Source organism: Xyrauchen texanus, chromosome 37 (genome assembly GCF_025860055.1).
Source record: "Xyrauchen texanus isolate HMW12.3.18 chromosome 37, RBS_HiC_50CHRs, whole genome shotgun sequence".
Lineage (NCBI taxonomy): Eukaryota > Metazoa > Chordata > Actinopteri > Cypriniformes > Catostomidae > Xyrauchen > Xyrauchen texanus.
Genome location: NC_068312.1, coordinates 4407206 through 4428136, shown reverse-complemented (window position 1 = coordinate 4428136; position 20931 = coordinate 4407206). Strand labels below are relative to the sequence as shown.

The 20931-nt window shown below is 37.0% G+C and overlaps 1 protein-coding gene across 1 annotated transcript in view; it reads left to right on the top strand.

Moving 5' to 3' along the window:
• Positions 1–260: 260 nt before the first annotated feature.
• apeh (acylaminoacyl-peptide hydrolase) overlaps positions 261–20931 on the top strand; it is a 159994-nt gene continuing 139323 nt past the window's right edge. Inside the window, exons 1-6 of the mRNA XM_052108107.1 lie at positions 261–349; positions 883–1012; positions 11315–11441; positions 11694–11781; positions 12650–12725; positions 19744–19835. Of these exons, the coding sequence (XP_051964067.1) occupies positions 338–349; positions 883–1012; positions 11315–11441; positions 11694–11781; positions 12650–12725; positions 19744–19835 (525 nt within the window). The 5' untranslated portion in view covers positions 261–337. The remainder of the gene's footprint in view (positions 350–882; positions 1013–11314; positions 11442–11693; positions 11782–12649; positions 12726–19743; positions 19836–20931) is intronic.

Genomic DNA, 20931 nt, shown 5'->3' with positions numbered 1-20931 from the left:
AATATAATTTGTTTTTTAAATAATGTTTTGTTAAATTAAATGAATAAATCTATTCAAGATTTGTATTTACAGTGAATTTAGGTAAATTGGGCCTTATGTCCATATATATATATATATATATATATATATATATATACATACACACCATAAAAAACACAACCTTTATAGGTGAATGTTTTTTCTTTTATTTATTTTTTTCAGAGAGATTTTAGATGTCGTCATTTCATCTGACCAATGGGAGACAAGTGCCGTGTCGTTATGCCCCGCCCCCTCGCCGACATTTTCGCACGTTTGTTGGTTTTCAGCTCTCCACCGAATCATTTCTTTGTGTGCAGTCATGGGCTCGAAGGTAAATTAATCGGAAATATACTTTAAAACAACTTCATTCGTGTGAGCTTTTCACTCTTTACAATGCAGTTAAATACATACAGCTCATTCGAACAGCAGAAACACATATGAAATAACTTCCGTGTCTAAGACGAGAGTAGACCAATTTAAACTTGAACGCACAGACTGCTGTCATTATGTCATACATGTCTAATCTACTCTATGATATAACGGCTCTATGTGTGTGTAATGAATGTTATGGTGTCTCTTTCTAATTTGTGTTATCATGGCTCTGTGCGTGTGAATGTTATCATATCTTTATCTCTGATTTTCTAAGCCATTATGCCTCTATGTGTCTAATGTTCTTGTCTCTATCAATGCCCAATATATTTCTTATGTCTCTATGAATATTTAATATAATTTCTGTCTAATCTGTATAATGCAAGTAATCAATTATCATATCTCTAAGCATGTTTGATGAATGTTGTCAAGTCTCTTTGTGTGTATGTTTCCATGGCTCTTTACGTGTCTAATGTATGTAATGTCATGTTTAAGGTGCTCCGGGACCCAGTGGAGATCGCTCAGCTGTACCGTGATCATTGTCGCTTTCCCACGTTATGTCACGCTGATGTCGGTCCAGTGATCACATCGCAATATGGTGGACAATACTGCAACATCTACACAGGTTTAAACTAACTATTAAAGGGTCACGAAACACTAAACTTCATGTGTTGCACATGAAAGAAGACCATGTTAGCACACATTAATTAAAAATTTAAGAGGAAAGTGGTTAATTTAGGGATATTTTGTGCTATTTTCATGCTCTGATTTAAAATCAACATTGAGTCAAGATCACTGGATGTGACATTTTCACACACTGAAGGCCCGTTTGAGAGTAAGTGGCTGCAGTAAAGGGAAGAAGGTAAATTAGCATTGTCAAGTCAGACAGTTCTCACTTCTCATAGTGGATTAGACACCTTTGTGCCTCATGTGCTTTTGTTATTAATAAAGTAGATACAATCAATGTCTTTCTAGCAAGTCAGTCCATTGGCGGCCATCTTTAGAATGCTCTCTGGATTCTATTTCCAGTCATGACAATGCAGCTCATATCTATTTGAATGTTGAAGGACTCCAAATGATTTGTCAAGATTATGATCAAAGAACATATTTCAAATAAGTTGTAAAATCTGACAACTCTGGTGTCCTAAATTATGCTTCTTTACCTCAGATTACGCTAAAAACACAACTTGTATAGCTAATGCACATTCGCATTCTCGAGTTGATTGATAGCCGATGTCTGTATCCAAAAGGTGATTGCTTTTACGTGTAAGGCAGGACTTCCTCTACATCCGTTGACTGCTGGGTGCTAGAGCTCCTTGGTTGGGGTTCCTATATCTTCCATTAATTTAAATAGAAGTGGCCCGTCTCTGCTAAATAGTCTTATACAATTTAAATTCCGACGCTTTTAAATGGAAATGATGAACAAGACACACAATGTACCTGTTATTTAATTTCCCCTATTAGACGTGTCTTTCCATTTATTTTTTGTTTAATAAAGGCTCATATTTTTTAAATTTCAGAAAACAAACAAACTTTGGTTATTTGTGTACCAAGGCATGTTACACAATTTTGTTTTTACAGAAGTAGCACACCTTTTAATTGGGTGTAATTCACATTTATTAAGATTAAGATGTAAACCTGAGCTTTAGAGAATAATTGGAGAGTGTAGGGCTAGAAGGATTTGCTAAGAATCTTCTAGGAACAGAGAAGTGTTGTCAGCTAATTGACTAATAATTATTTTTGCGTTGCCAATAGTGATGCCTTTTAGATGGCTCGCATGTGTGAGCTAAGGAAATGTTTTGCAATTAAAAAGAGATAGGGAGAGACTGAAAAATACCCCCAAAAGTGACCAAAAAATGCCCTGAAGTTCGAAATGTGGGGGCAAACAATGCTTTTGATTCTATTTGAAAATAAAATTATGATTATTATTATACCATCTGTTATACCGTTCTTCTATTATACTGTTCTTAAAATTCTACTTCAAAAGTACACTTTCACATAAAATATGGTTTGGATAAAAGAATGACTATGACTTTTTTATAAATGCCCTCATAAACATAAACATTCCCCTGAAAATGATATACATAATGCAGTTATTGGACCCTTGATGGAAAAGTGAATTTCTGACAATTTAGTCATGTAACAAATAAAAGCTTGTTACTTTCAATGCCCTTGGGTTTTGCATTACATTTTTTGATGCCTATTTAGTGTTACTGCAAATCACAATCAGTTTTGGGTGATGTACAATAATCAGAATATGTTACATATTCCTTCTATGACATGATTCAAGACATTACGCTTTATGTAGAAGTAATTCAATCATAATTTTATTCAGTTATAACTTGTGTTACAAATAATATTTTTATTTGATCAAAAGGATTGCGCTCCCTTTTATTTGGTTGTTACACAAATGCGAGCTGAGGTTCATAAGGTGCTAAAACGTAGCCTGGGCCCCAAACCGAATGGAAGGGTCGTGATTTGGTGGAAGCCAAATGGTGTGGAGAAGGCAGTTTTCTCACAGGACATTGGTATTAAGGGGATCTGCCAATAACCCTTCATTAAATCCAGTGTCAAATAAAAGCGAGCCTTGTCCAACAGATCGAGCAGTTAGTTAATACGAGGCATTTGATAAGCGTCATAATTTAGACAACGCATTGACCTTTCTATAATCCACACAGAACCGGACTGAGCTGTTGCTCTTTGGAACAAGCACCACCAGGCTGACCCAGTCACTGTGGGATTCTTCTATTACAAGCATGGCCTTTAATTAATTCCAAACCACTTTTTTTTGTGCTCGGGAAATTGGTAGGGACGATTGCATACCACTACCCCTGGGGTTGTTTCAATATGGTGTTTTATGAGGTTTGTACGACCGGGAAGGGGGCGTGAACATGTCAGAGAATTCTCTTTGCATCCGGGCCAAGTCCGTGATTTGCAACGGTGAGAGGTTGTCTTCGCAAGTGCCTTGATTGACTTTTTAGTTCACCTCCAGCCCAAGCTCCTCCCTATCCGGTACAGCCTTCGCCAAAGCCACCGGGACCACCTCCCTTCATGGTTTTAGGAGGTTGAGGTGGTAAATAAAGGGCCCTTGACACTTTAAGAGTAATTTACAAGGACTTTATCTCCCGGGGTATATTCCCATAGCTGAGCTCTCCTGTTATACAGCCGGGCTTGACATTCTTGAGCCTGTAGCAAATTCTCCTGTGATAGTTGCTCCAATGTATGGAGTTTTGCTCTAAGGTCAAGAAAATGTTGCATTAAATTTTTGCTGTTTGAAGGTCCCTCCTCCCAATTTTACTCTAAGACACGGGACTATGCGGGACCTCTTGCACTGCGAATAACAGGGGTTCAAGCCACTTATCCCAATTCTGAGCGTCTTTGTGCACAAACTTACAAATCATGTTTTTCAGGGTTTCATTAAACCAATCGACCAAGATGTCCTTTTGCGGGTGGTACACACTTGTCCGAATCGATTTAATACCCAATAATTCATACAGCTTGCGTAGTGTATGTGACATGAAAGTAGTGCCTTGATCAGTGAAGATTTTTTTCAGAACCCCCACTCGGGAGATGATTCTGAAGAGTGCCTCCGCAACACTACATGCTGAAATGTTGCGTAGAGGCACTACTTCCGGATATCGCGTTGTGTGGTCGACCAGAACCAACACAAAGTGATTCCCTACGAGCTGTCCGCTCTAGTGGCTCGACGAGGTCCATACCACTTTTTTTTGAAGTGGACCTCGATCAAAGGGTGGCTGGCGGATTCACCAGCTGACATTCATGGCATGCCGCACACCACCTGCGAACATTAAAATGGGCCATTAGATGGTCCAGTGTCTTTTCCTGCCCTAAGTGACCCACAATCAGATTATAATGAGCCGTCTGGAATAACAATTCCCTACGACTCTTCGGTATCAACAACTAGGTTTTATCTTCTTTTGTCAGAGCGTCCTTCATCACTTGATACAACCGGTCATTTATAATAGAAAAGTACGGATTTGAGAACGCGATGTTTGTCTGAAGGCGTTGACCATCAATCACGCTCACCCCGGTTCCGCCTCCCCAGCCAGCGCATCACAAATCCCACACTGAGACACGCTGTTACAGGACCCATCTGCACAAATTTCCCTTAATAAAGTAGAATACGCTGGCCAATTTGTGCCCAGAATTAGCGGATGGGTGAGGTGGGAACTAACCGCAGCCTCGACACTATGCTTTTGTCCCTGAAATTGAAATGTCACAGTCACTACAGGATAATCGTGAATATCCCCATGCACACACCTTACCTTCACCTTATGACTAGCACCCAAAGCCTCATCTTGAACTAGGCATTGATGGATGGAGGTTTGGCTGCAACCTTAATCCACCAAGGCCTGGTATGAACCCCCCTTTATAATCATGGGTGTGCAGTACATCCCAGCTCTATTTCCAACAGAACGGCCCAGACTTCACGCCAGTGCCTGTGGCAGCGGGTCCACCAACCTGGGAGTGAGGGCAGAGAGGGGCAGGGGAAAATGCGGGTAGTGCAGTCCCTGGAGCCGAGTAGCTGGTTTGGGAGGGGGCACTCCCCGTTTTGGGGAGGAGGAACCGTGGAAGGAGGGGAGGCAAGAAATTGAGAGAGGGAAAGATCTTGTGGCTCGCCGGCTCCCGAATACGCCGCCATGTGGTCCTCTGCCAGCTGGATGGCCATTTGGAGCGATGCCAGGTGGTGGCACTGGACCCACTCCACCGTCCTTCTCTGAAGTCGAGTGATAAACTGCTCCAGTACCACCAGGTCGATCACAGCTCCGACATCACGTTGCTAAGCCAGCAACCACCTTCGGCAGGCCTCACGGAGCAGCTGGAAGAAGGCAAACGGGTGGCCGTGTTCACAAACGGGAAGCGTTTGTGCTGCCGTTCGGGTGTCCGGCCAACCCGTTGCAGGATGGGGTTCCTCAAGTCGGCATACAATAGGAGGTTCTCCGTTGGTAACAGCTGTGCCGCTAGTTGGGCTTCTCCGGACAACGGTGGTATTCATCAGACAGCTCACTGGGTGCTTGGCCATCCGCAGGCCCCCGATGTCCATTTGAAGAGCTCCAGGAAGGCCTCCGGATTGTCTTGGGGGCCCTCCTGGTGCAGCAAGCTCCAGGAAGGACTCTGGATTGTCTTGGGGGCCCTCCTGGTGCAGCAAGCTCCAGAGCACCTGCCGGTCCTCTGCTTGGGCCTGGAGGAGTGCAATAAACAGCTGCTCCTTTTTTGTGTGCAGCTCTATAGGGGGGTCTGATGTTGTGTCTGGCGGATGCTATCGAGGGTCTTGAACATGTTCTCCAGAGGTGAGGCATCCATGGTGACGTTCTTCCTCCCTTAATTCCTGGGTTTCGGCACCAGTGTAACAAAGTCTCTTCTTAATGAAAAGAATTCAAGGAATTCAACACAAACGACATTTATTTTTATTAACAACAGAAACTCGCTTTTCAGCGCAATCTTATAGGGGCTCATAGGCACAGCACAGTCTCTGGGTGTGTGCGTAGCTCCCTCTCTTCACTGGTGTCTGGCTCACTCTTAAAACCTTTCTCCACTCTCACTGCAATGAAAAAAAGCTGTTAGAGACAATCACTGCCAGGAGATGATCCTTAACATTTTCATCTCCTGATCTTGCTCACCATTCACAAGCCAGCGCTCAACCATGTCCCCACCAACATAGTTGTTGTTTAACAGTGTGATTGGATGCTAACTGTCTAAGAGAAGGGGTCTTTGTTTGTTTTTGGGATTAAAGTAAATAGCCCATGGCATTAGGTACAGTATTTGGGAGAAGTATTTTCTCTACGCTCTCCCTATAAACCTCTAACAGGAATGGTGCTTTTTTTGCTAAATTACTTCTAAAACTCTGGTGAGTCGGTCAGTTCCAGGAGATTTTTTGTTTAAACAATTAAAGCCTTTTAATAATTTCTTTCAGAGTAATAGAAGCATCACAAAAAGCTTGATCTATTTTACTTAACTGATTTTAAAAAAATAATGGTGTCTTGCTGGCAACATTTAGAAGTTTAGAAATCATTATACAATTTAGCACAGAATTTTGTAATAATCTTTTGATTATCACTGATCATATCATATCAGTTTCAGTCTGATTATTTTTAGCTTGGTGTCTTTTTAATTAAAGAAAATAAACAGAATTTTGCTCACCTTACTCTAGCCATTTTCTGCACAATCTAATAAAACCCCTTCAGTTTTATCCTAATACAGTATGTGTTGTCTAACTGGTGTTATTATTGTCAAGTTCTATTTGTTTGTAATAGTCAGTAGCATTTTCTGCATTTTTAGATAAAAGCCTGGTAATTTTACATATGATAGCATTCTCGTTAAATTTCCTCTTTTTTGCCAAATCCCTACAAAATTTCGAAGATACTTGCAGATTCATATTTAGTTAATTCCCAATTGCTACAGTAGTTGTTTTTCTCTTTTTTTTTTGTTCCAAACATTTTTAATAATGTTATAAATTTGATCTATTACATTATAAGTACACTGCAAAAAATGATTTTCTTGACAAGTATTTTTGTCTTGTATTCCTGTCAAATTATCTAAACTTTCTTAAAACACGATTTATTTACTTGTCAAGCAAAATGGGATAAGATATTAAGTCTTGTTTTAAGATAAATCTGACTAAATTTAGTGAACTTTAGACTCAAAACAAGAAAAAAAATCTGCCAATGTGGTAAGCAAAATAAACTTAATTTAAAAGGAAAACAAGTTTATTTTGCTTATCCCATTGGCAGATTTTTTTTCTTGTTTTGAGTCTAAAGTTCACTAAATTTAGTTAGATTTATCTTAAAACAAGACTTAATATCTTATCCCATTTTGCTTGACAAGTAAATAAATCGTGTTTTAAGAAAGTTTAGATAATTTGACAGGAATACAAGACAAAAATACTTGTCTAGAAAATCATTTTTTGCAGTGTAAGAGTTGAGTTATTAAACTTACAGTAAGAATGGGTCCTTTGCTAAAAGAGGAATGTGAATAGTAATACATGTATGATCGGAGAAAGGCGATGGTATAATGTCAGTTGAAATGTTACATAACTCCTTAGAAGTAACCCACTGGTCAGTGTGATATTGACTTGAGAAAGGATTATTGCTCCATGTAAATGCTTTTTGAGAGGGATGAGTCTCCCTCTTGCTATCAACTAAAGAAAACCTTTGCATGAGCATCTTTATGTAAAAACTAGTTGTCAGGTTTTGGCAGCCATCTTCAGAAATCTCCTCTAAAAACAAACAAAAAAAAGAATATTTAGTTAAAACAATGCCAGTATATGTTCTTCAAATAGATTAGAAAAAAAATATATATATTTTTTGCTGATTAAATCCATAAACATTAGTTACAATAAACATCACATTTGAGATTTCAAGTAAAAGGCAAACATAACGTCCATCTGGACCACAGTCAGTGGACAAGATTTGAGTTTCTTGCTTCATGAGACATCCATAAGTCCAAGCACCATTGTGATCTCCAAAAATCTAAGTATTCTTTGGCTAAGTGACACTCGCAAGAAACAAAAATCAGAATGAAACTGTTTGAGATATAAAAATATAGCTAAACGTTTCGTAAGGTTTCTGAGCCCTTTAACATTAAGAGAGTTAATAGACATATACAATTAAAGAGACGAATAAAAATGAATTAAATAAAAAAGTGAGAAGAATTTACCTAACTAAATGTATACAGCCTCAGATAACTCACTATTACAATTCTCACTATTCAAAGAATATATGCATAAAGATGAGAACAGCAATATCTTGGGAATATATTTTGTCAATATAGTGAAGTGCAATGTGTAAAGCCTACTCTTTAGAACGGTGCTTCTCAAACTTTTCAGGCCAAGTGCCACCTTTAATCAAATCAGAACATTTATGTACCATTTAAGTTTGCAGTTGATGTGCGCGTGCAATGCATCTAAACTCCGGATGTCATAGCAATATCAAGGTATTAATCTGTCTCTCTCTTGCCTCTCTATTGTTATAGACGTACATTACATTAGAAATAAAACATGGAAAATATATTAATAAAATGAATATTTTTATTATTTTTAATGTTCATTTTCATTTGTGCTCTGCAGAAGAAAATGTCACTAGTATGTAATTCTAACATCCTGGTGTCAAGCTATTCACACTTTTAACATTCACATAAAGCCATATGTGAATGCATATTGCTAATTATTACCTTTAATCAATTAAAGGGATAGTTAACTCAAAAATGAAAATTCTTTTATCATTTCTCCCAAGATGTGTATGACTTTCCTCTGCAGAACACAAATGAAGTTTTTTTTAGAAGATTATCTCAGCTCTGTAGGTTCTCACAATGCAAGTTAATGGTGATCAGACATTTGTAGCTCCAAAAATCACATAAAGGAAACATAGAAGTAACCCATAAGATCCCAGTGGTAAAATCCATATCTTCGGAAGCAATACAAAAATTTGAATTTCAACGCAGCCCAGGTTCTGGTCATATATAACTCGAGCCTATTAACTCGAGCCTCTGGTCTAGTAACTCGAGCCCCATAGCCTGTATGACTCCAGCTTGTTCATTTCTAACTCCATCTCAGGCTAATAGTTTTCTGCATTTAGTGTTGTTTTAGTATTTTTTTGCTGATACATAAGTTAATGAAATTCTGATTTCTTGAAAATGTCTATCACCTACAAACACAACTTGAAAACTAATACATTAAACATCATTAAGTAAAAATGCCTACTTAATTCTCGAGACCTTAATTTTCAAATCTTTTTTTTAATGAAAAAATAACACATAAACAAGCATCGGTTTATAAATGTTTTATTCGGCTACTGCCATTAACGTGTCAAAACATAGCTCTCGGTAATCCTCTGCAAATTCATTTGGTTCTTTTTGTAGGGTGCTACTGGGTGTTTAGATCAATTTTACTATCAGAAATGATTAATAATTATCAATTATTAATTACTAATTAAATAAAATAATATAATTTAATTCATTAAATTCTATCCTCAGGGCACCACTCTTTGACAAGAGAAAAATGATAGTAAGTGACTGATCGAGTCAAATAAAAAATATGAGACTCGATCAGTCACGTACTATCATTTTTCTGTTAAACTAGTCAAATTACTGCCGTACAAATCCAACAGTAATCTGGTTACAGTTGGCTTCTAACAACAACAAAATAACAATACTGAGTAATAGGGGAGTTCTTGACGTGGCAGAGGCTGGCTTCAACACAATATTCAAACAAACAACTAGGAGTACTTATAACAAGATTTATTATAATCAAACAGCAATGAACACTGCCAATACTATATGAATATAACACAAAAACATAAAATGGAAGTCCTAACTAAATAGTGGAGATATATGATATGTATATGTATGGATGTATGTGGGTGTGTGTCTAGATTCGATAACAAAGGAAACAAAATGGCGGATTAAACTCCACGTGGGGAACTAGTTTCAAAATGGAGGATCGGTTTCAACATTGAGATCTAGGTTCAAAATTGCGAACCGAATTCGAAATGGAACTAGTTTCAAAATGGAGGATTAGACCATAAAGGGCAGAGCCAACGATTATTTGAATGTGGAGGTAAAGAAAGATGGCTGGATCAGATCCAGGTGATGGAGTTAATACCACGTGGGGATGGAAATGAGCAGGCACACAAAGGAACTGACGAGAAACAGGCGGGAGAATTTGAAATCTCCAACCTGATTCGGACATAAAGTGTATGTGTGTGAGAGATTTTGATGCAATTTAAAGGAGGATAAATGCTGGTAACAGCATGACTGAACCGCTAGTTCATATCACTCCATAAACAACATTTCACTCAAAATTGACGATCTCACAAATCAAAAACAGCAAAACCGCTTGAGTTAAACATAGAAGATTATACTCAAAACATCAAACATTCAGCATCAAATATAAAATTTAGTTGTACAAGAAAAGTCACAGTTTCTAAACTAAATCTGCCCAGATGTAATTTTGTCTTGCGCTCGTCAGCGAAAAGACATGTCTCTGCTTTGTTCCTCGGGTCAGGTGACGGAGAGAAATGCAGGCGATGGTCAACGTTGATAGAAAACGAGGGAGAAGGGAAGCTGGTCACCTTTCCGTTTTCTAAATAAATTCACTTTTGTCTTGCAGTGAAAATGGTTGTAATACGTATACGACTAGACTGGAACAAAGCTAAGTTAATCTTACTCTACCGTGGCCAAATGGTGAGGTTAGAAAAACATGGTCTCTCCTTTGTATGTCTCTTTTCATGCCGCAGGCTTAGAAGCTGGGCACAGAGAGACCAAAATCAAATCTGTCCGCTAGTTTTGTCGACAAGATGACATCATCAGTCATAGGCCGATCATAAGCACTCTGGGAAACCGAGTTCAATATCTCACCTTTGATCATAGAACAAAGGGCTATGCAGTCTCTGCTACCATTTTGATTGGGCAAGGCCCTACATTTTTGAGTCGGACAGTTCGCTGTGCTGCATAGCCAGTACAAGAAGTTCAGCTGTGCATCTTGTGTTATCAACATGGAAATAAAGTTAAATTCAGTTTGGTTTTGTGAACCGCCTCGACTGGTTACTTGCTGAGAATCGCCTCAAAATAATTATTCTTTCAAAAATTGGACATCACCTGCATACATGTTAAAACCGGCTAAACAGTTTTTAATTTATTTTGACAGCATCTACACAGGTTTATAAACTATGACCATCTGATCAGTAGAAACTCACTAACTGAAAGTGTGTGTGTGTGTGTGTGTGTGTGTGTGTGTGTGTGCATCTATTTGAATCAATATAGCATTTAGTGTTTGGCATACTGATATTAGTATATCTCTTCCAATGTAAAAACAAATGAAAATAAAACAATAAACATACATTACAGATAGCTGCAACTTTTTTTCAGTTTTACAGACTAATGTTCTGAATGTGCTCTGGATGTATTTCAGAGTGGACTCAGCGTGATTTAGAGAGAAATGAGAGTGTGAAGTTTTGTCGTCAGTACATTGTGTTTCATGATGACAGATCGGTTGTCTACTCCGGACCTTCAGGAAACTGCACTGAAATCAAGGGAGAGTGAGTTCATAGCAACCTCTAAACCTCTTTACTCATATTGATAAGAAAATATATTTATTAATTTAGACTCTCTGGTAACTCATTTAATTCTTAATGTGAGCATTATAATCTCAGAAAAACATTGTAAACACTGTCCATATGAGATTTTAGCCCTACACAAAGCAAACATCGAGAGAATCAGTCTAAATAATTTCTCTCAGACTGATATCTTGTTAACATGTGTATATAAATACTCTGGCTGTATGTGTTCAGGCTGCTTAGTGTGGATTCCCCTTCTGGTGAGATGAAGGCTGTTCTGAGAGAGAGTTCCATCAAAGGAGAAGATAAACAGTTCCTGGAGGTGACATTGCATTTTTATTTACACACAGTATATCCTTACTTTAGTGGACTTAATGACTGAATTCTGTGTGCATGTACAGTCTTTTTCATACTCACAAGAATAAGTCATATTTCACCCCAAAAACATATTTTGTTTTAGGACAACGTTTTTATTGTCACAGAATTGTATTTTATTTATTATACTTTGTGATCAGTTGAATGCCACTTTGGTGAATTAAAGTACCAATTTCCTTCTGAAACAGCAAAATCTGTACATTATTCCAATTTGTTGGAATAGCCTGTTTAGCGTAAAATAATATTTTACCTAACTTGATACATTATTTATTTTAAGGTTGTGTAGCATAGTTTGGGTATGGACATATGGTATTAATTTAATTTTTTCAGATCTTAAAAAGGAACAAATCCTTAAATTTAATTAAAAAAACTAGTCGCTTAATACTTTGTATTGGCAAAAGACTACTTAAATTTGTACTACCATCTCTATTACATTTGAATAATAATAATAATAATAATAATAATAAAATAATAATAGTAATTATAATAAAAAACATGAATTATTTTCCAGTAAAATATTCTCACTGGAGCACTGACTCAGACTCCACCCTCAGGAATTACAGTAACACCTAGCAGGTGTTACTGGTTCATTCACCAATAAAAGTTTTCCCTCCTCAAATTTTTACAGGTTAACAGCTCAGATAACACACTATATAATAAAAGGTAATTCTAAATTTTGCATTTTTACAAAACTAAACTTCACATTTCTGCTTTTTAGGCCTCCAGTAGGCTTGCCTTATTTACAGTAAGATGTAAACACATTTCCCATTTATGTCTGGTGCTCTCGCTTTCTGTCTCTCTCTCTTTTTCATCAGATCTGGCATAAGAACAGTAAACTGAAGTGTCTGAATCTGACGGGTCTTGGCAAACATGGCAAAGTATATGAAGATGGTAAGAGCAAAACATTTATCAGAGTCTGCTTTTGTCATGCCGCTCCACTCGCGTCTGGTGTAGACACAAGGATGAGCCGTTGAATTAGCCATGTCCCCTCTTTCCAAAAGCCCACACTCTAGAGATAACGTTGGGAACTAAACTAAGCAGTATAGCAGCATTGTGCGTTTCCATGGCTGTCAAGTACAGCAGTAGCACAGTAGGACCCTCAATTAAATATTCTTCAGCTGAAAATGGCATTAAGCTCAACACTATGAGAACATGCAAAATGATTGACAGGAAGAAAGTGTCAGAGGCCGTGGCCCACAGACAAATTTTTGTTTGCTGTTTAACACCATGGAAATCTAGGCCCGCGGACGGGCCCTTAAATGTACAAAATAAAAGTATGCGATAAACAAAACAGCTGTGTGTTACATTGGTACACATGCCACATATCTTTGGAAAGCTACATTTCTTGATTTTCTATTGATATAAACCATTTTAAGATACAATCACAACAGCAGGTACAATCTATATCTTTGTCAGACCACCAACATATAAACAACCAATAACAAAATTTAGGCAACTCACCTATGATGCCTCATAGTTGTACACTGAGCCATAACTTCCCGACAAAAACGGTGTTGTTTCATTGTCAAATGTCCAAATGATCAAATCAAGTAAAATGTTTAGTCCAAATCACAGTATTACATCAATAAATATCCACAGACTCTTGTTGCATCATTTCAAAGCACCTGGCAGCTGTGCCTAATCTTTCACATATTACCGGTAATAACTTCAGTTCAGATGTAAACATTTCCTATATCCGTATCAAAATGGAAGCACGCACTCTGGCCTTTCGATTGACACCTCATTTGACCCAATAGGAGCTTCCATGTCCTGTCCACAGCCTTCAATACCCAACCACCATCTGTGTCGAGTGTAAGGGCATACCCACTTTCCTTTGTTTACTGATCAAACCAATTACATTGAAGAGTGGAAATGACTGACGCATCGTGATAGCCAATGAAATTCTGAAAACAGTGATATGCGGCTTTAGTGGAACTATTAGATGACGGCTCTGTTATTCCTGTGCATAAAGTTTCCTCGAAGTTTACCCCTGCTGTGCGCCTCGTGCGTAAATGCATGCAGAGCTGCTTTGGAACTGTTTACACATTTGGCGATTTAAATATGGTGAAACGGACCTGAAAAACAGGATTTTCACCCCAGGATGTGATATAAGAAGGCATTCATTGTCAAAATTCTGAGTTTGGAGATGAAATTTCTGAAAACAATACAGATGATTCAGAGGCAGATGGAGAGATGAGACACGGCTCTGGACAAGTAAGTGTTTTCTTGTGTTTATAACATATATTACTGTATATTCCGCATAAATAAGCTTTAGTTTGAATAATGAATACACATTTTGTAATTACCCTTTGTCCTGTGTTTCCTCAGTGAGTGTTTGAACCGCTTGTGCGTGTTTTTAGTTCATTGTTTGTTTCAGATCTATTGACATGCTATATAGATGTTTTGTATATTTACTGTAAAATATATATATATATATATATATATATATATATATATATATAGTAAATAAATCAATAAATATAAGTTGAAAATAAGAATATATGTTGTGTTTGAGAGTCTATTTGTTACAATGCGGGAGGTGGGGGAGGTGTAGGGCCATCTATTTGTTACAGTGCTGAATTCATGGGGAGGTGTAGGCCCATCTCTTTGTTCCATAGTACATTGGCAAAGTATACAGTATTTACAGTAAATATACATACAATAATACATTTTTACACACTCGAAAAGAAAAACTAATATATATATATATATATATATATATATATATATATAGAATACAGAAAAGATGGAGAAGTTGTGTCTAGCTTTGTAAATTACATTTATTTATTATCCCCCACTCAGCAAGCTGCCACATAAAGTGGAGCAGCAGGACAGCACCTCATCAAGAGAGGAGGGCTTTCAGAGAGACCCTTGCTGAGGAGCATGGCAGAGTTGGGGTCTCAATCCACAGCCAGACCCATATCTCCTGCTCCACGAAGAGCACATCACAGGCTGTTGCACATCACCAAATCTTGCACCGCTGGTCGCCTGAAGTGCAGGCAGTGTCATGCAAAGACACCAGTGAAGTACTCTCCTGTGTTGTGCCTATGTGCTTTGTACACAAATGTGACTGCTACAATGACTGGCATGTTGCTAGAAACATGTACAATTTTATAATGGTTTGTAAATACTTTATGTAAAAATTAATGTAAATAGTTTGTTGTGTATTTTTTATATAAACAAATTGTCCACCATAGCACTAGTTTTGACTCTTTTATATGCACAACATTTAGTTTCAAGAAGGGAAAAGGCACTCTAATGTGTTTATGCATCAGTTACTCTGTGTCAGCAAAACTAATAGTGGATCTGGATATGGAATATGATAGCTCTAAGTGTCATCTTTCATTAGAGCCCACAATTATGACTGTACGCTGAAGCGTTCAAAAGTTGCAGCCTTTTTGTCCTAGGTTTCCAAAGTGACCTTTTGAGTATCCAAAAGGCACTTTTGTAAAACGCCTGGGTGTACCCTTAGAAAAACATGTGTAAAATATTCATTTTTTTATGATATTGTTATAACATTTGAACCTGGACTAGGTAAGGATTCATGCTGTGATCCCATTGTGTTCTCAAGCTAATAGCTACAAGTTATAGTCATCTGCAGGCATCTGTATGCAAAAAAAATTTCAGGCGGAAAAGAAAATTCTATTTCATTGTGTTCAAACTTCTATTACTCAAAATCAGTAGCACTTACAGTAATTCTGACTGCTGGAGAAAAAACTTCAGAGTGTCCCCTTTCAAATGTGACCAAAACCATGCATGTACTCCAAACGGTTCAAGAACAGCTTTAAATTTACTTTGGGTATGCCTTGATTAGGCGTTTTAGGCTAATTTTACAGGATTGGGAAGAGGTTAAAGAATATTTTTTGCATACATTTCCATGCAAAAATCGCTTTTCAGTACCTTTAACATTCTAAAAGATTTTTGGGCGAAGCACCTGACTCGCATGTACCTGAGCGATGAAACGAGGATGCACAATTTCAGAAATGAGAAGCACCCACTGAAATGTTCGCTCCCTAAAAAAAAATCCCACAATGCATCGTAACAACCAGGTATCATTGTTGCTCAATGGAAACGTTGTCCTGTTTTCTGAAGTCTCTCAAGACATTAGAAGATGAGCCTTATTTTCTTTTTAAAAGAGATGTTGTTTGTAATGTCTTTCATCCATAATTACCATGAAAGGGAAACAATCTTTTCAAAAGATTGATCAAAATTTGTGTTGTTAAAAGGTTTAAAATACACTCCTTTTTATATATATTTTTTATTTAATGTAATTTACCTTTTATAATAACACTGTACATTTCAATATCTTCAACGAAAATTAACGATAGTGTCATATTCTGAAGGTTACATCAGTAACCAAGAAGATATTGCTGATTATTAAGAACTGCGCTTGAATGCGCATGTGTGAGGGGCTAAGCCCTGCTAGAGGTGTTTGGCATCACCCTAAATTTATTTGAAGTAGTAATATATTTTCCACTTCTTAAACTTGTTTTTTGTTCATTATACAGGAAAAAAAGTAGATTTTTTTTTTTGAGAAATGTTATTGATATTAAGTCTGTATCGTAAAAGCCATTTAATAATTCTCATTTGCTATGAGTGGGGCTAGCCGTTCATCCTCAATATTACTCAACGGAGATCTGGAGAACATCATGCGCTAGTTAGCCTTTGCCCCTGAGCCAAACAAAAGCTTTGATCTAATGTATGCCAAGCTGTGAGTGCATTGTAGACCTGCGTACTGTAGTCAACTATTAAATACAATCAAAAATCAGGACATACCTATATCAAACAGCCATATCTGGAAAGAACTCTTTATAAAGAACTCCAATCAACTATACTATCATCCCAACAACCTCACGTTAAAAGAACTGACACATACACTTAAAAAATAGCAAAGCATGTGGCCCTGACTTAATTAGAACAGAAATGCTCAAAAAAAGCTCACCTGACTTACAAATTGCTTTACTTAAGTTATGCAACCTTATTTTACAAACTTATTTTACAAATTAATTTCCCCTATTTGTAAAACAGAGACAAATCTGACCCCAAAAATTACCGGGGCATCTGTTTCAGCAGTAACCTGGGGAAGGTCTCCTGCTGTGTTCTAAACACCCGAATAGAGGCCTTCCTTATAGAGCACAATTTCCTGTGTAAAAACCAGATTGGCTTTCTAACAAACTTCCACACAACAGACCATATCTATACACTACATACACCAAACACAGAAATCTATAATTTTTGCATGTTCGCTGATTTTAAAAAGGCATTCGGCCTTAAATTATAAAAAAGGTGGTAAAGTGTATGATATCATTAAATCAATTTATTTGAAGAAAAAGAGTGCTATAAAACTTGGCAACAAAAGAACTGAATACTTCACTCATGACCGTGGGGTGAGACAGGGCTGCAGTTTAAGTCCCACTCTTTTTAACATTTACATCAATGAATTGGCAACAACACTGGAACAACTGCAGGTCCTGGCCTCACCCTAAATAACACAGAAGTGAAGTTTCTCCTGTATGCAGATGATCTGGTGCTGCTGTCACCCACAGCTGAGGGTCTACAGCAGCACCTAGACCTGCTCCAGCAGTACTGCCACAACTGGGCCCTGGCAGTCAATACTATTAAAACTAAAATAATGATTTTTCAAAAGAAAGCCAGACTTCAAGGTAGAAAATATATTTTCACACTAAGAAACACCACCCTAGAACACCCACTAAATTACAACTATCTTGGACTAAAAATGAGTGTGTCAGGTGGCTTTGGTCTGGCTGTTAACATGCTAAAGGAGAAAGCAAGGAAAGCATTCTATGCCATTAAAAAAAATTCATAACATAGAAATTCCAATCAAAACCTGGAGCATAATATTTGACAGTGTCATTTTACACGTTGCCCTGTATGTAAGTGAGATCTGGGGACCCCTCTGTTATCACAACTTCTCTAAATGGGATAAACACCCTGTTGAGACCCTTTTTAAGAATCCAAAAGAAAACACCAAATAATGCATGCCGAGCCAAACTAGGCAGATACCCATTAATTTTACACATTCAAAAGTGATCTATACAATTTTGGAAACACCTTAAATCAAGCCCCCATCAAACACTCCACCATGAAGCATTTTTAGACCATGAACTGAACCCGAAAACCAGTCCTCTCAGCCAGCTGGTCTTTAAACTCACCAGCTCAAACCAGTTACAGACCAGTAATCCTGAAATAAAACATATAAAATTCATCCAAATCATAAAGCAGAATACAAATACTTATTTGGAACATTGGGAGAATGAAACTAAATCACAACACAAATTACAATGCTATAGAGGTCTAAAAAGAAAATATGAATTGCCAGTTTATCTGTCCACCATCAGAGATGTAAAACAGAGGCACATCCTGACCAAATACAGGCTGAGTGATCATAACCTTGCCATATAAAGAGGGAGACTTAAAATGTCTTTGCTCCCCAGGGAAAACAGGACATGTGTTCACTGCCAGAATGGAGAGGTTGAAACAGAGTTGCACTTTTTCCTCCACTGTGGAAAATATAAAATTAAATAGAAACACATTCTTCACAAAATGCTGTGAATCTATACCTGAAATATGTGAACTACCTGAAATTGAACAAATTCAAGTCATATTAGGAGAGAAAGAACACATGGCCCCTACAGCTGCTAAATATGTCACACTCTGCCATAACCTGAGAGAAAGAACTCTGAGCCACTAAACCAAACCTTTTCACTTAAATGTATACATTAGTTCATATATTATTTCTATATTTACTGTATATTAATGTATATAAGTTAAATGTGATTTAAAATATTTACATACAATGCATTTGTTTGTTGATTACTGTTCTAAATATCCACTTTTTAAATTTGTTGATTAATGTTATACACATGTTTGATTTGATTAAAAATGTGTAACATTGTAACATACAGTCATGCCAATAAAGAAATTTAAATTTAATTGAAAATTACTTTTAACTTCATTGGTAAGTTTTAAAAGCTAATTTTATTCTAATTTGCTGCTGGTTGGATTAGTTACAGTGCACCACTTATTTCAATGAGTTGTATGCCATTGCTTTGAGGTGTTGTGTTGTTGATGCATTGATTTGTATTCGATTACAATGACTGATAAATATTGGAAGTCTGTTTTATCATTTGAGTTTGTGGTTTACTTTCAAGGTCACATGAGCTTTTTGAGGTGGATATGTACATTTTAGTGTTATTTTGTGCTGAGATTAAATAAGGGATGTTTGTGTGGCATCATGTTCAAAGGTTGTGCTAGAAAACAAATTGATTTCACGGTAAAAAAAATTATTTCACATCTAATTTCACAGAAATGAAATCAGATACCTTCTACTCAAAATCCAAACACAAAAGGGACCTTATTACCAGGTGTAAATGATGACGGTGCCAGTTAATACGCATTTTACACATGCACATTGGGAATATGAGGGCCAAAGAATAAAGTCAAAACTGATGCACAGGTTAAAATGTTTTTCTTGTTTCTTTTTTATCTCTCAAAATAATGGGCAAAACTTAGAATTATTCATCAGTGTTTTAAAGATTGGTCACACAATTGATTTTTAAGTGATTGTTTGTGCCCCACACTAAATAATGACCCTGAGATGCCACTGGTGTGCAGGATATACGGTTTCATTCATAACATATGGAGCTAGGGATCCGATTGAGACGCACCCTATATTATTTAATGGAAGGTTGGATTATTACCATTAATAATTCATGCCTGTAAACACACCTTCCTTGTGGTAAAATCACTGAAGTCCAGCCTCTCATGATTGCTTTCTATATTTGTAACTGGTACTGTAACTGTAAAATCTCTCAGAGTGGTCAGGATCTGGTCTCAATTAGACATTTGTTATAATAATAATCAGGACTCTTGTGTTGCCTGTTTTCAGATCAGTTTGGCTGTCTGGTTTGGTCTTATTCTGAGACTCACCTTCTATATGTTGCTGAGAAGAAACGACCCAAGACTGAGTCTTACTTCAAGGTAATTTGAACAAAGAGTAATTTCAACCAACCAATTAATGCTTTATAAATAAAGGTGTACCAATGAGAGAGCCTATGTACAAACAGAGAAGGCCATTCAACTTCTGCATACAAGATACAATGATGACTTTAACCTCCACATACAGTAATACATTTTAACACACCATGGTAAATTGCATCAAGCATATACAATGAAGAACTAGCATTCCTTTACAAAATGTTGCCATAGTCAAGAACAGGGAGAAAAGTAGCAGCAACACATTTCTTTCTGACAACATCTGAAAAACATGATTTATTCTTAAAATAGATACCCAACCTAAATCGCAGTTTCTTAACCGAATTATAAATATGCAATTTAAAAAACAGACTGTCATAAGTAGAATGCCCAAATATTTAAAGGTAGACACAAACTCAACTCAGTTTTAATAGAGAATTAACCTTGGTCATTCCAAGGTATTTTTGACATGCTGTACTACAGATAATTTATTTTGATTTCTATGGATTTAAAACTAGTTTTAAAAGTTGGAGTTGGGTTTGTTATATTCTAAAAGCTACTTGTAAATTATCCAAGGCAACTTTCAATTTAGAAGCACAACAATAAACTACAGTTTCCTCAGCATAAATGTGATGATTTGCATCATGAACATTGTAGCCCAAATCATTAATATAATTAATATTAATAAAACAAAATATAAGGGAACCAACATTCTTGTGGTACTCCCTTATGGACTGATAAGACATTAGAAAATAAACAATCTGATTGAACACACTTTGTCTGCTCCCCAAGATAATTAGCAAACCTTGCGACTGCAAGGTCAGACAGCCCAATATGAATTGATCTTTGTTTCATAATGCCATGGCCTACCTTATAAAAAGCCTTGGATAAATTCATAAACATTGTGAAGCAAGGCTGCTTTTTATCAAGAGCCTGAATTATATCCATCTACCTTTTGTAGCTGCTGCAATTGTGCTGTGATTCCTAAAACCGGATTCAAACTGTGATACGGTTTTGCTAGACAGGTATTGTAACCGTTAAAGGTTAGGCAAAGAGGAGGCGGGATCCGACTGAACAATCAACATAAACTTTTAATGCATAG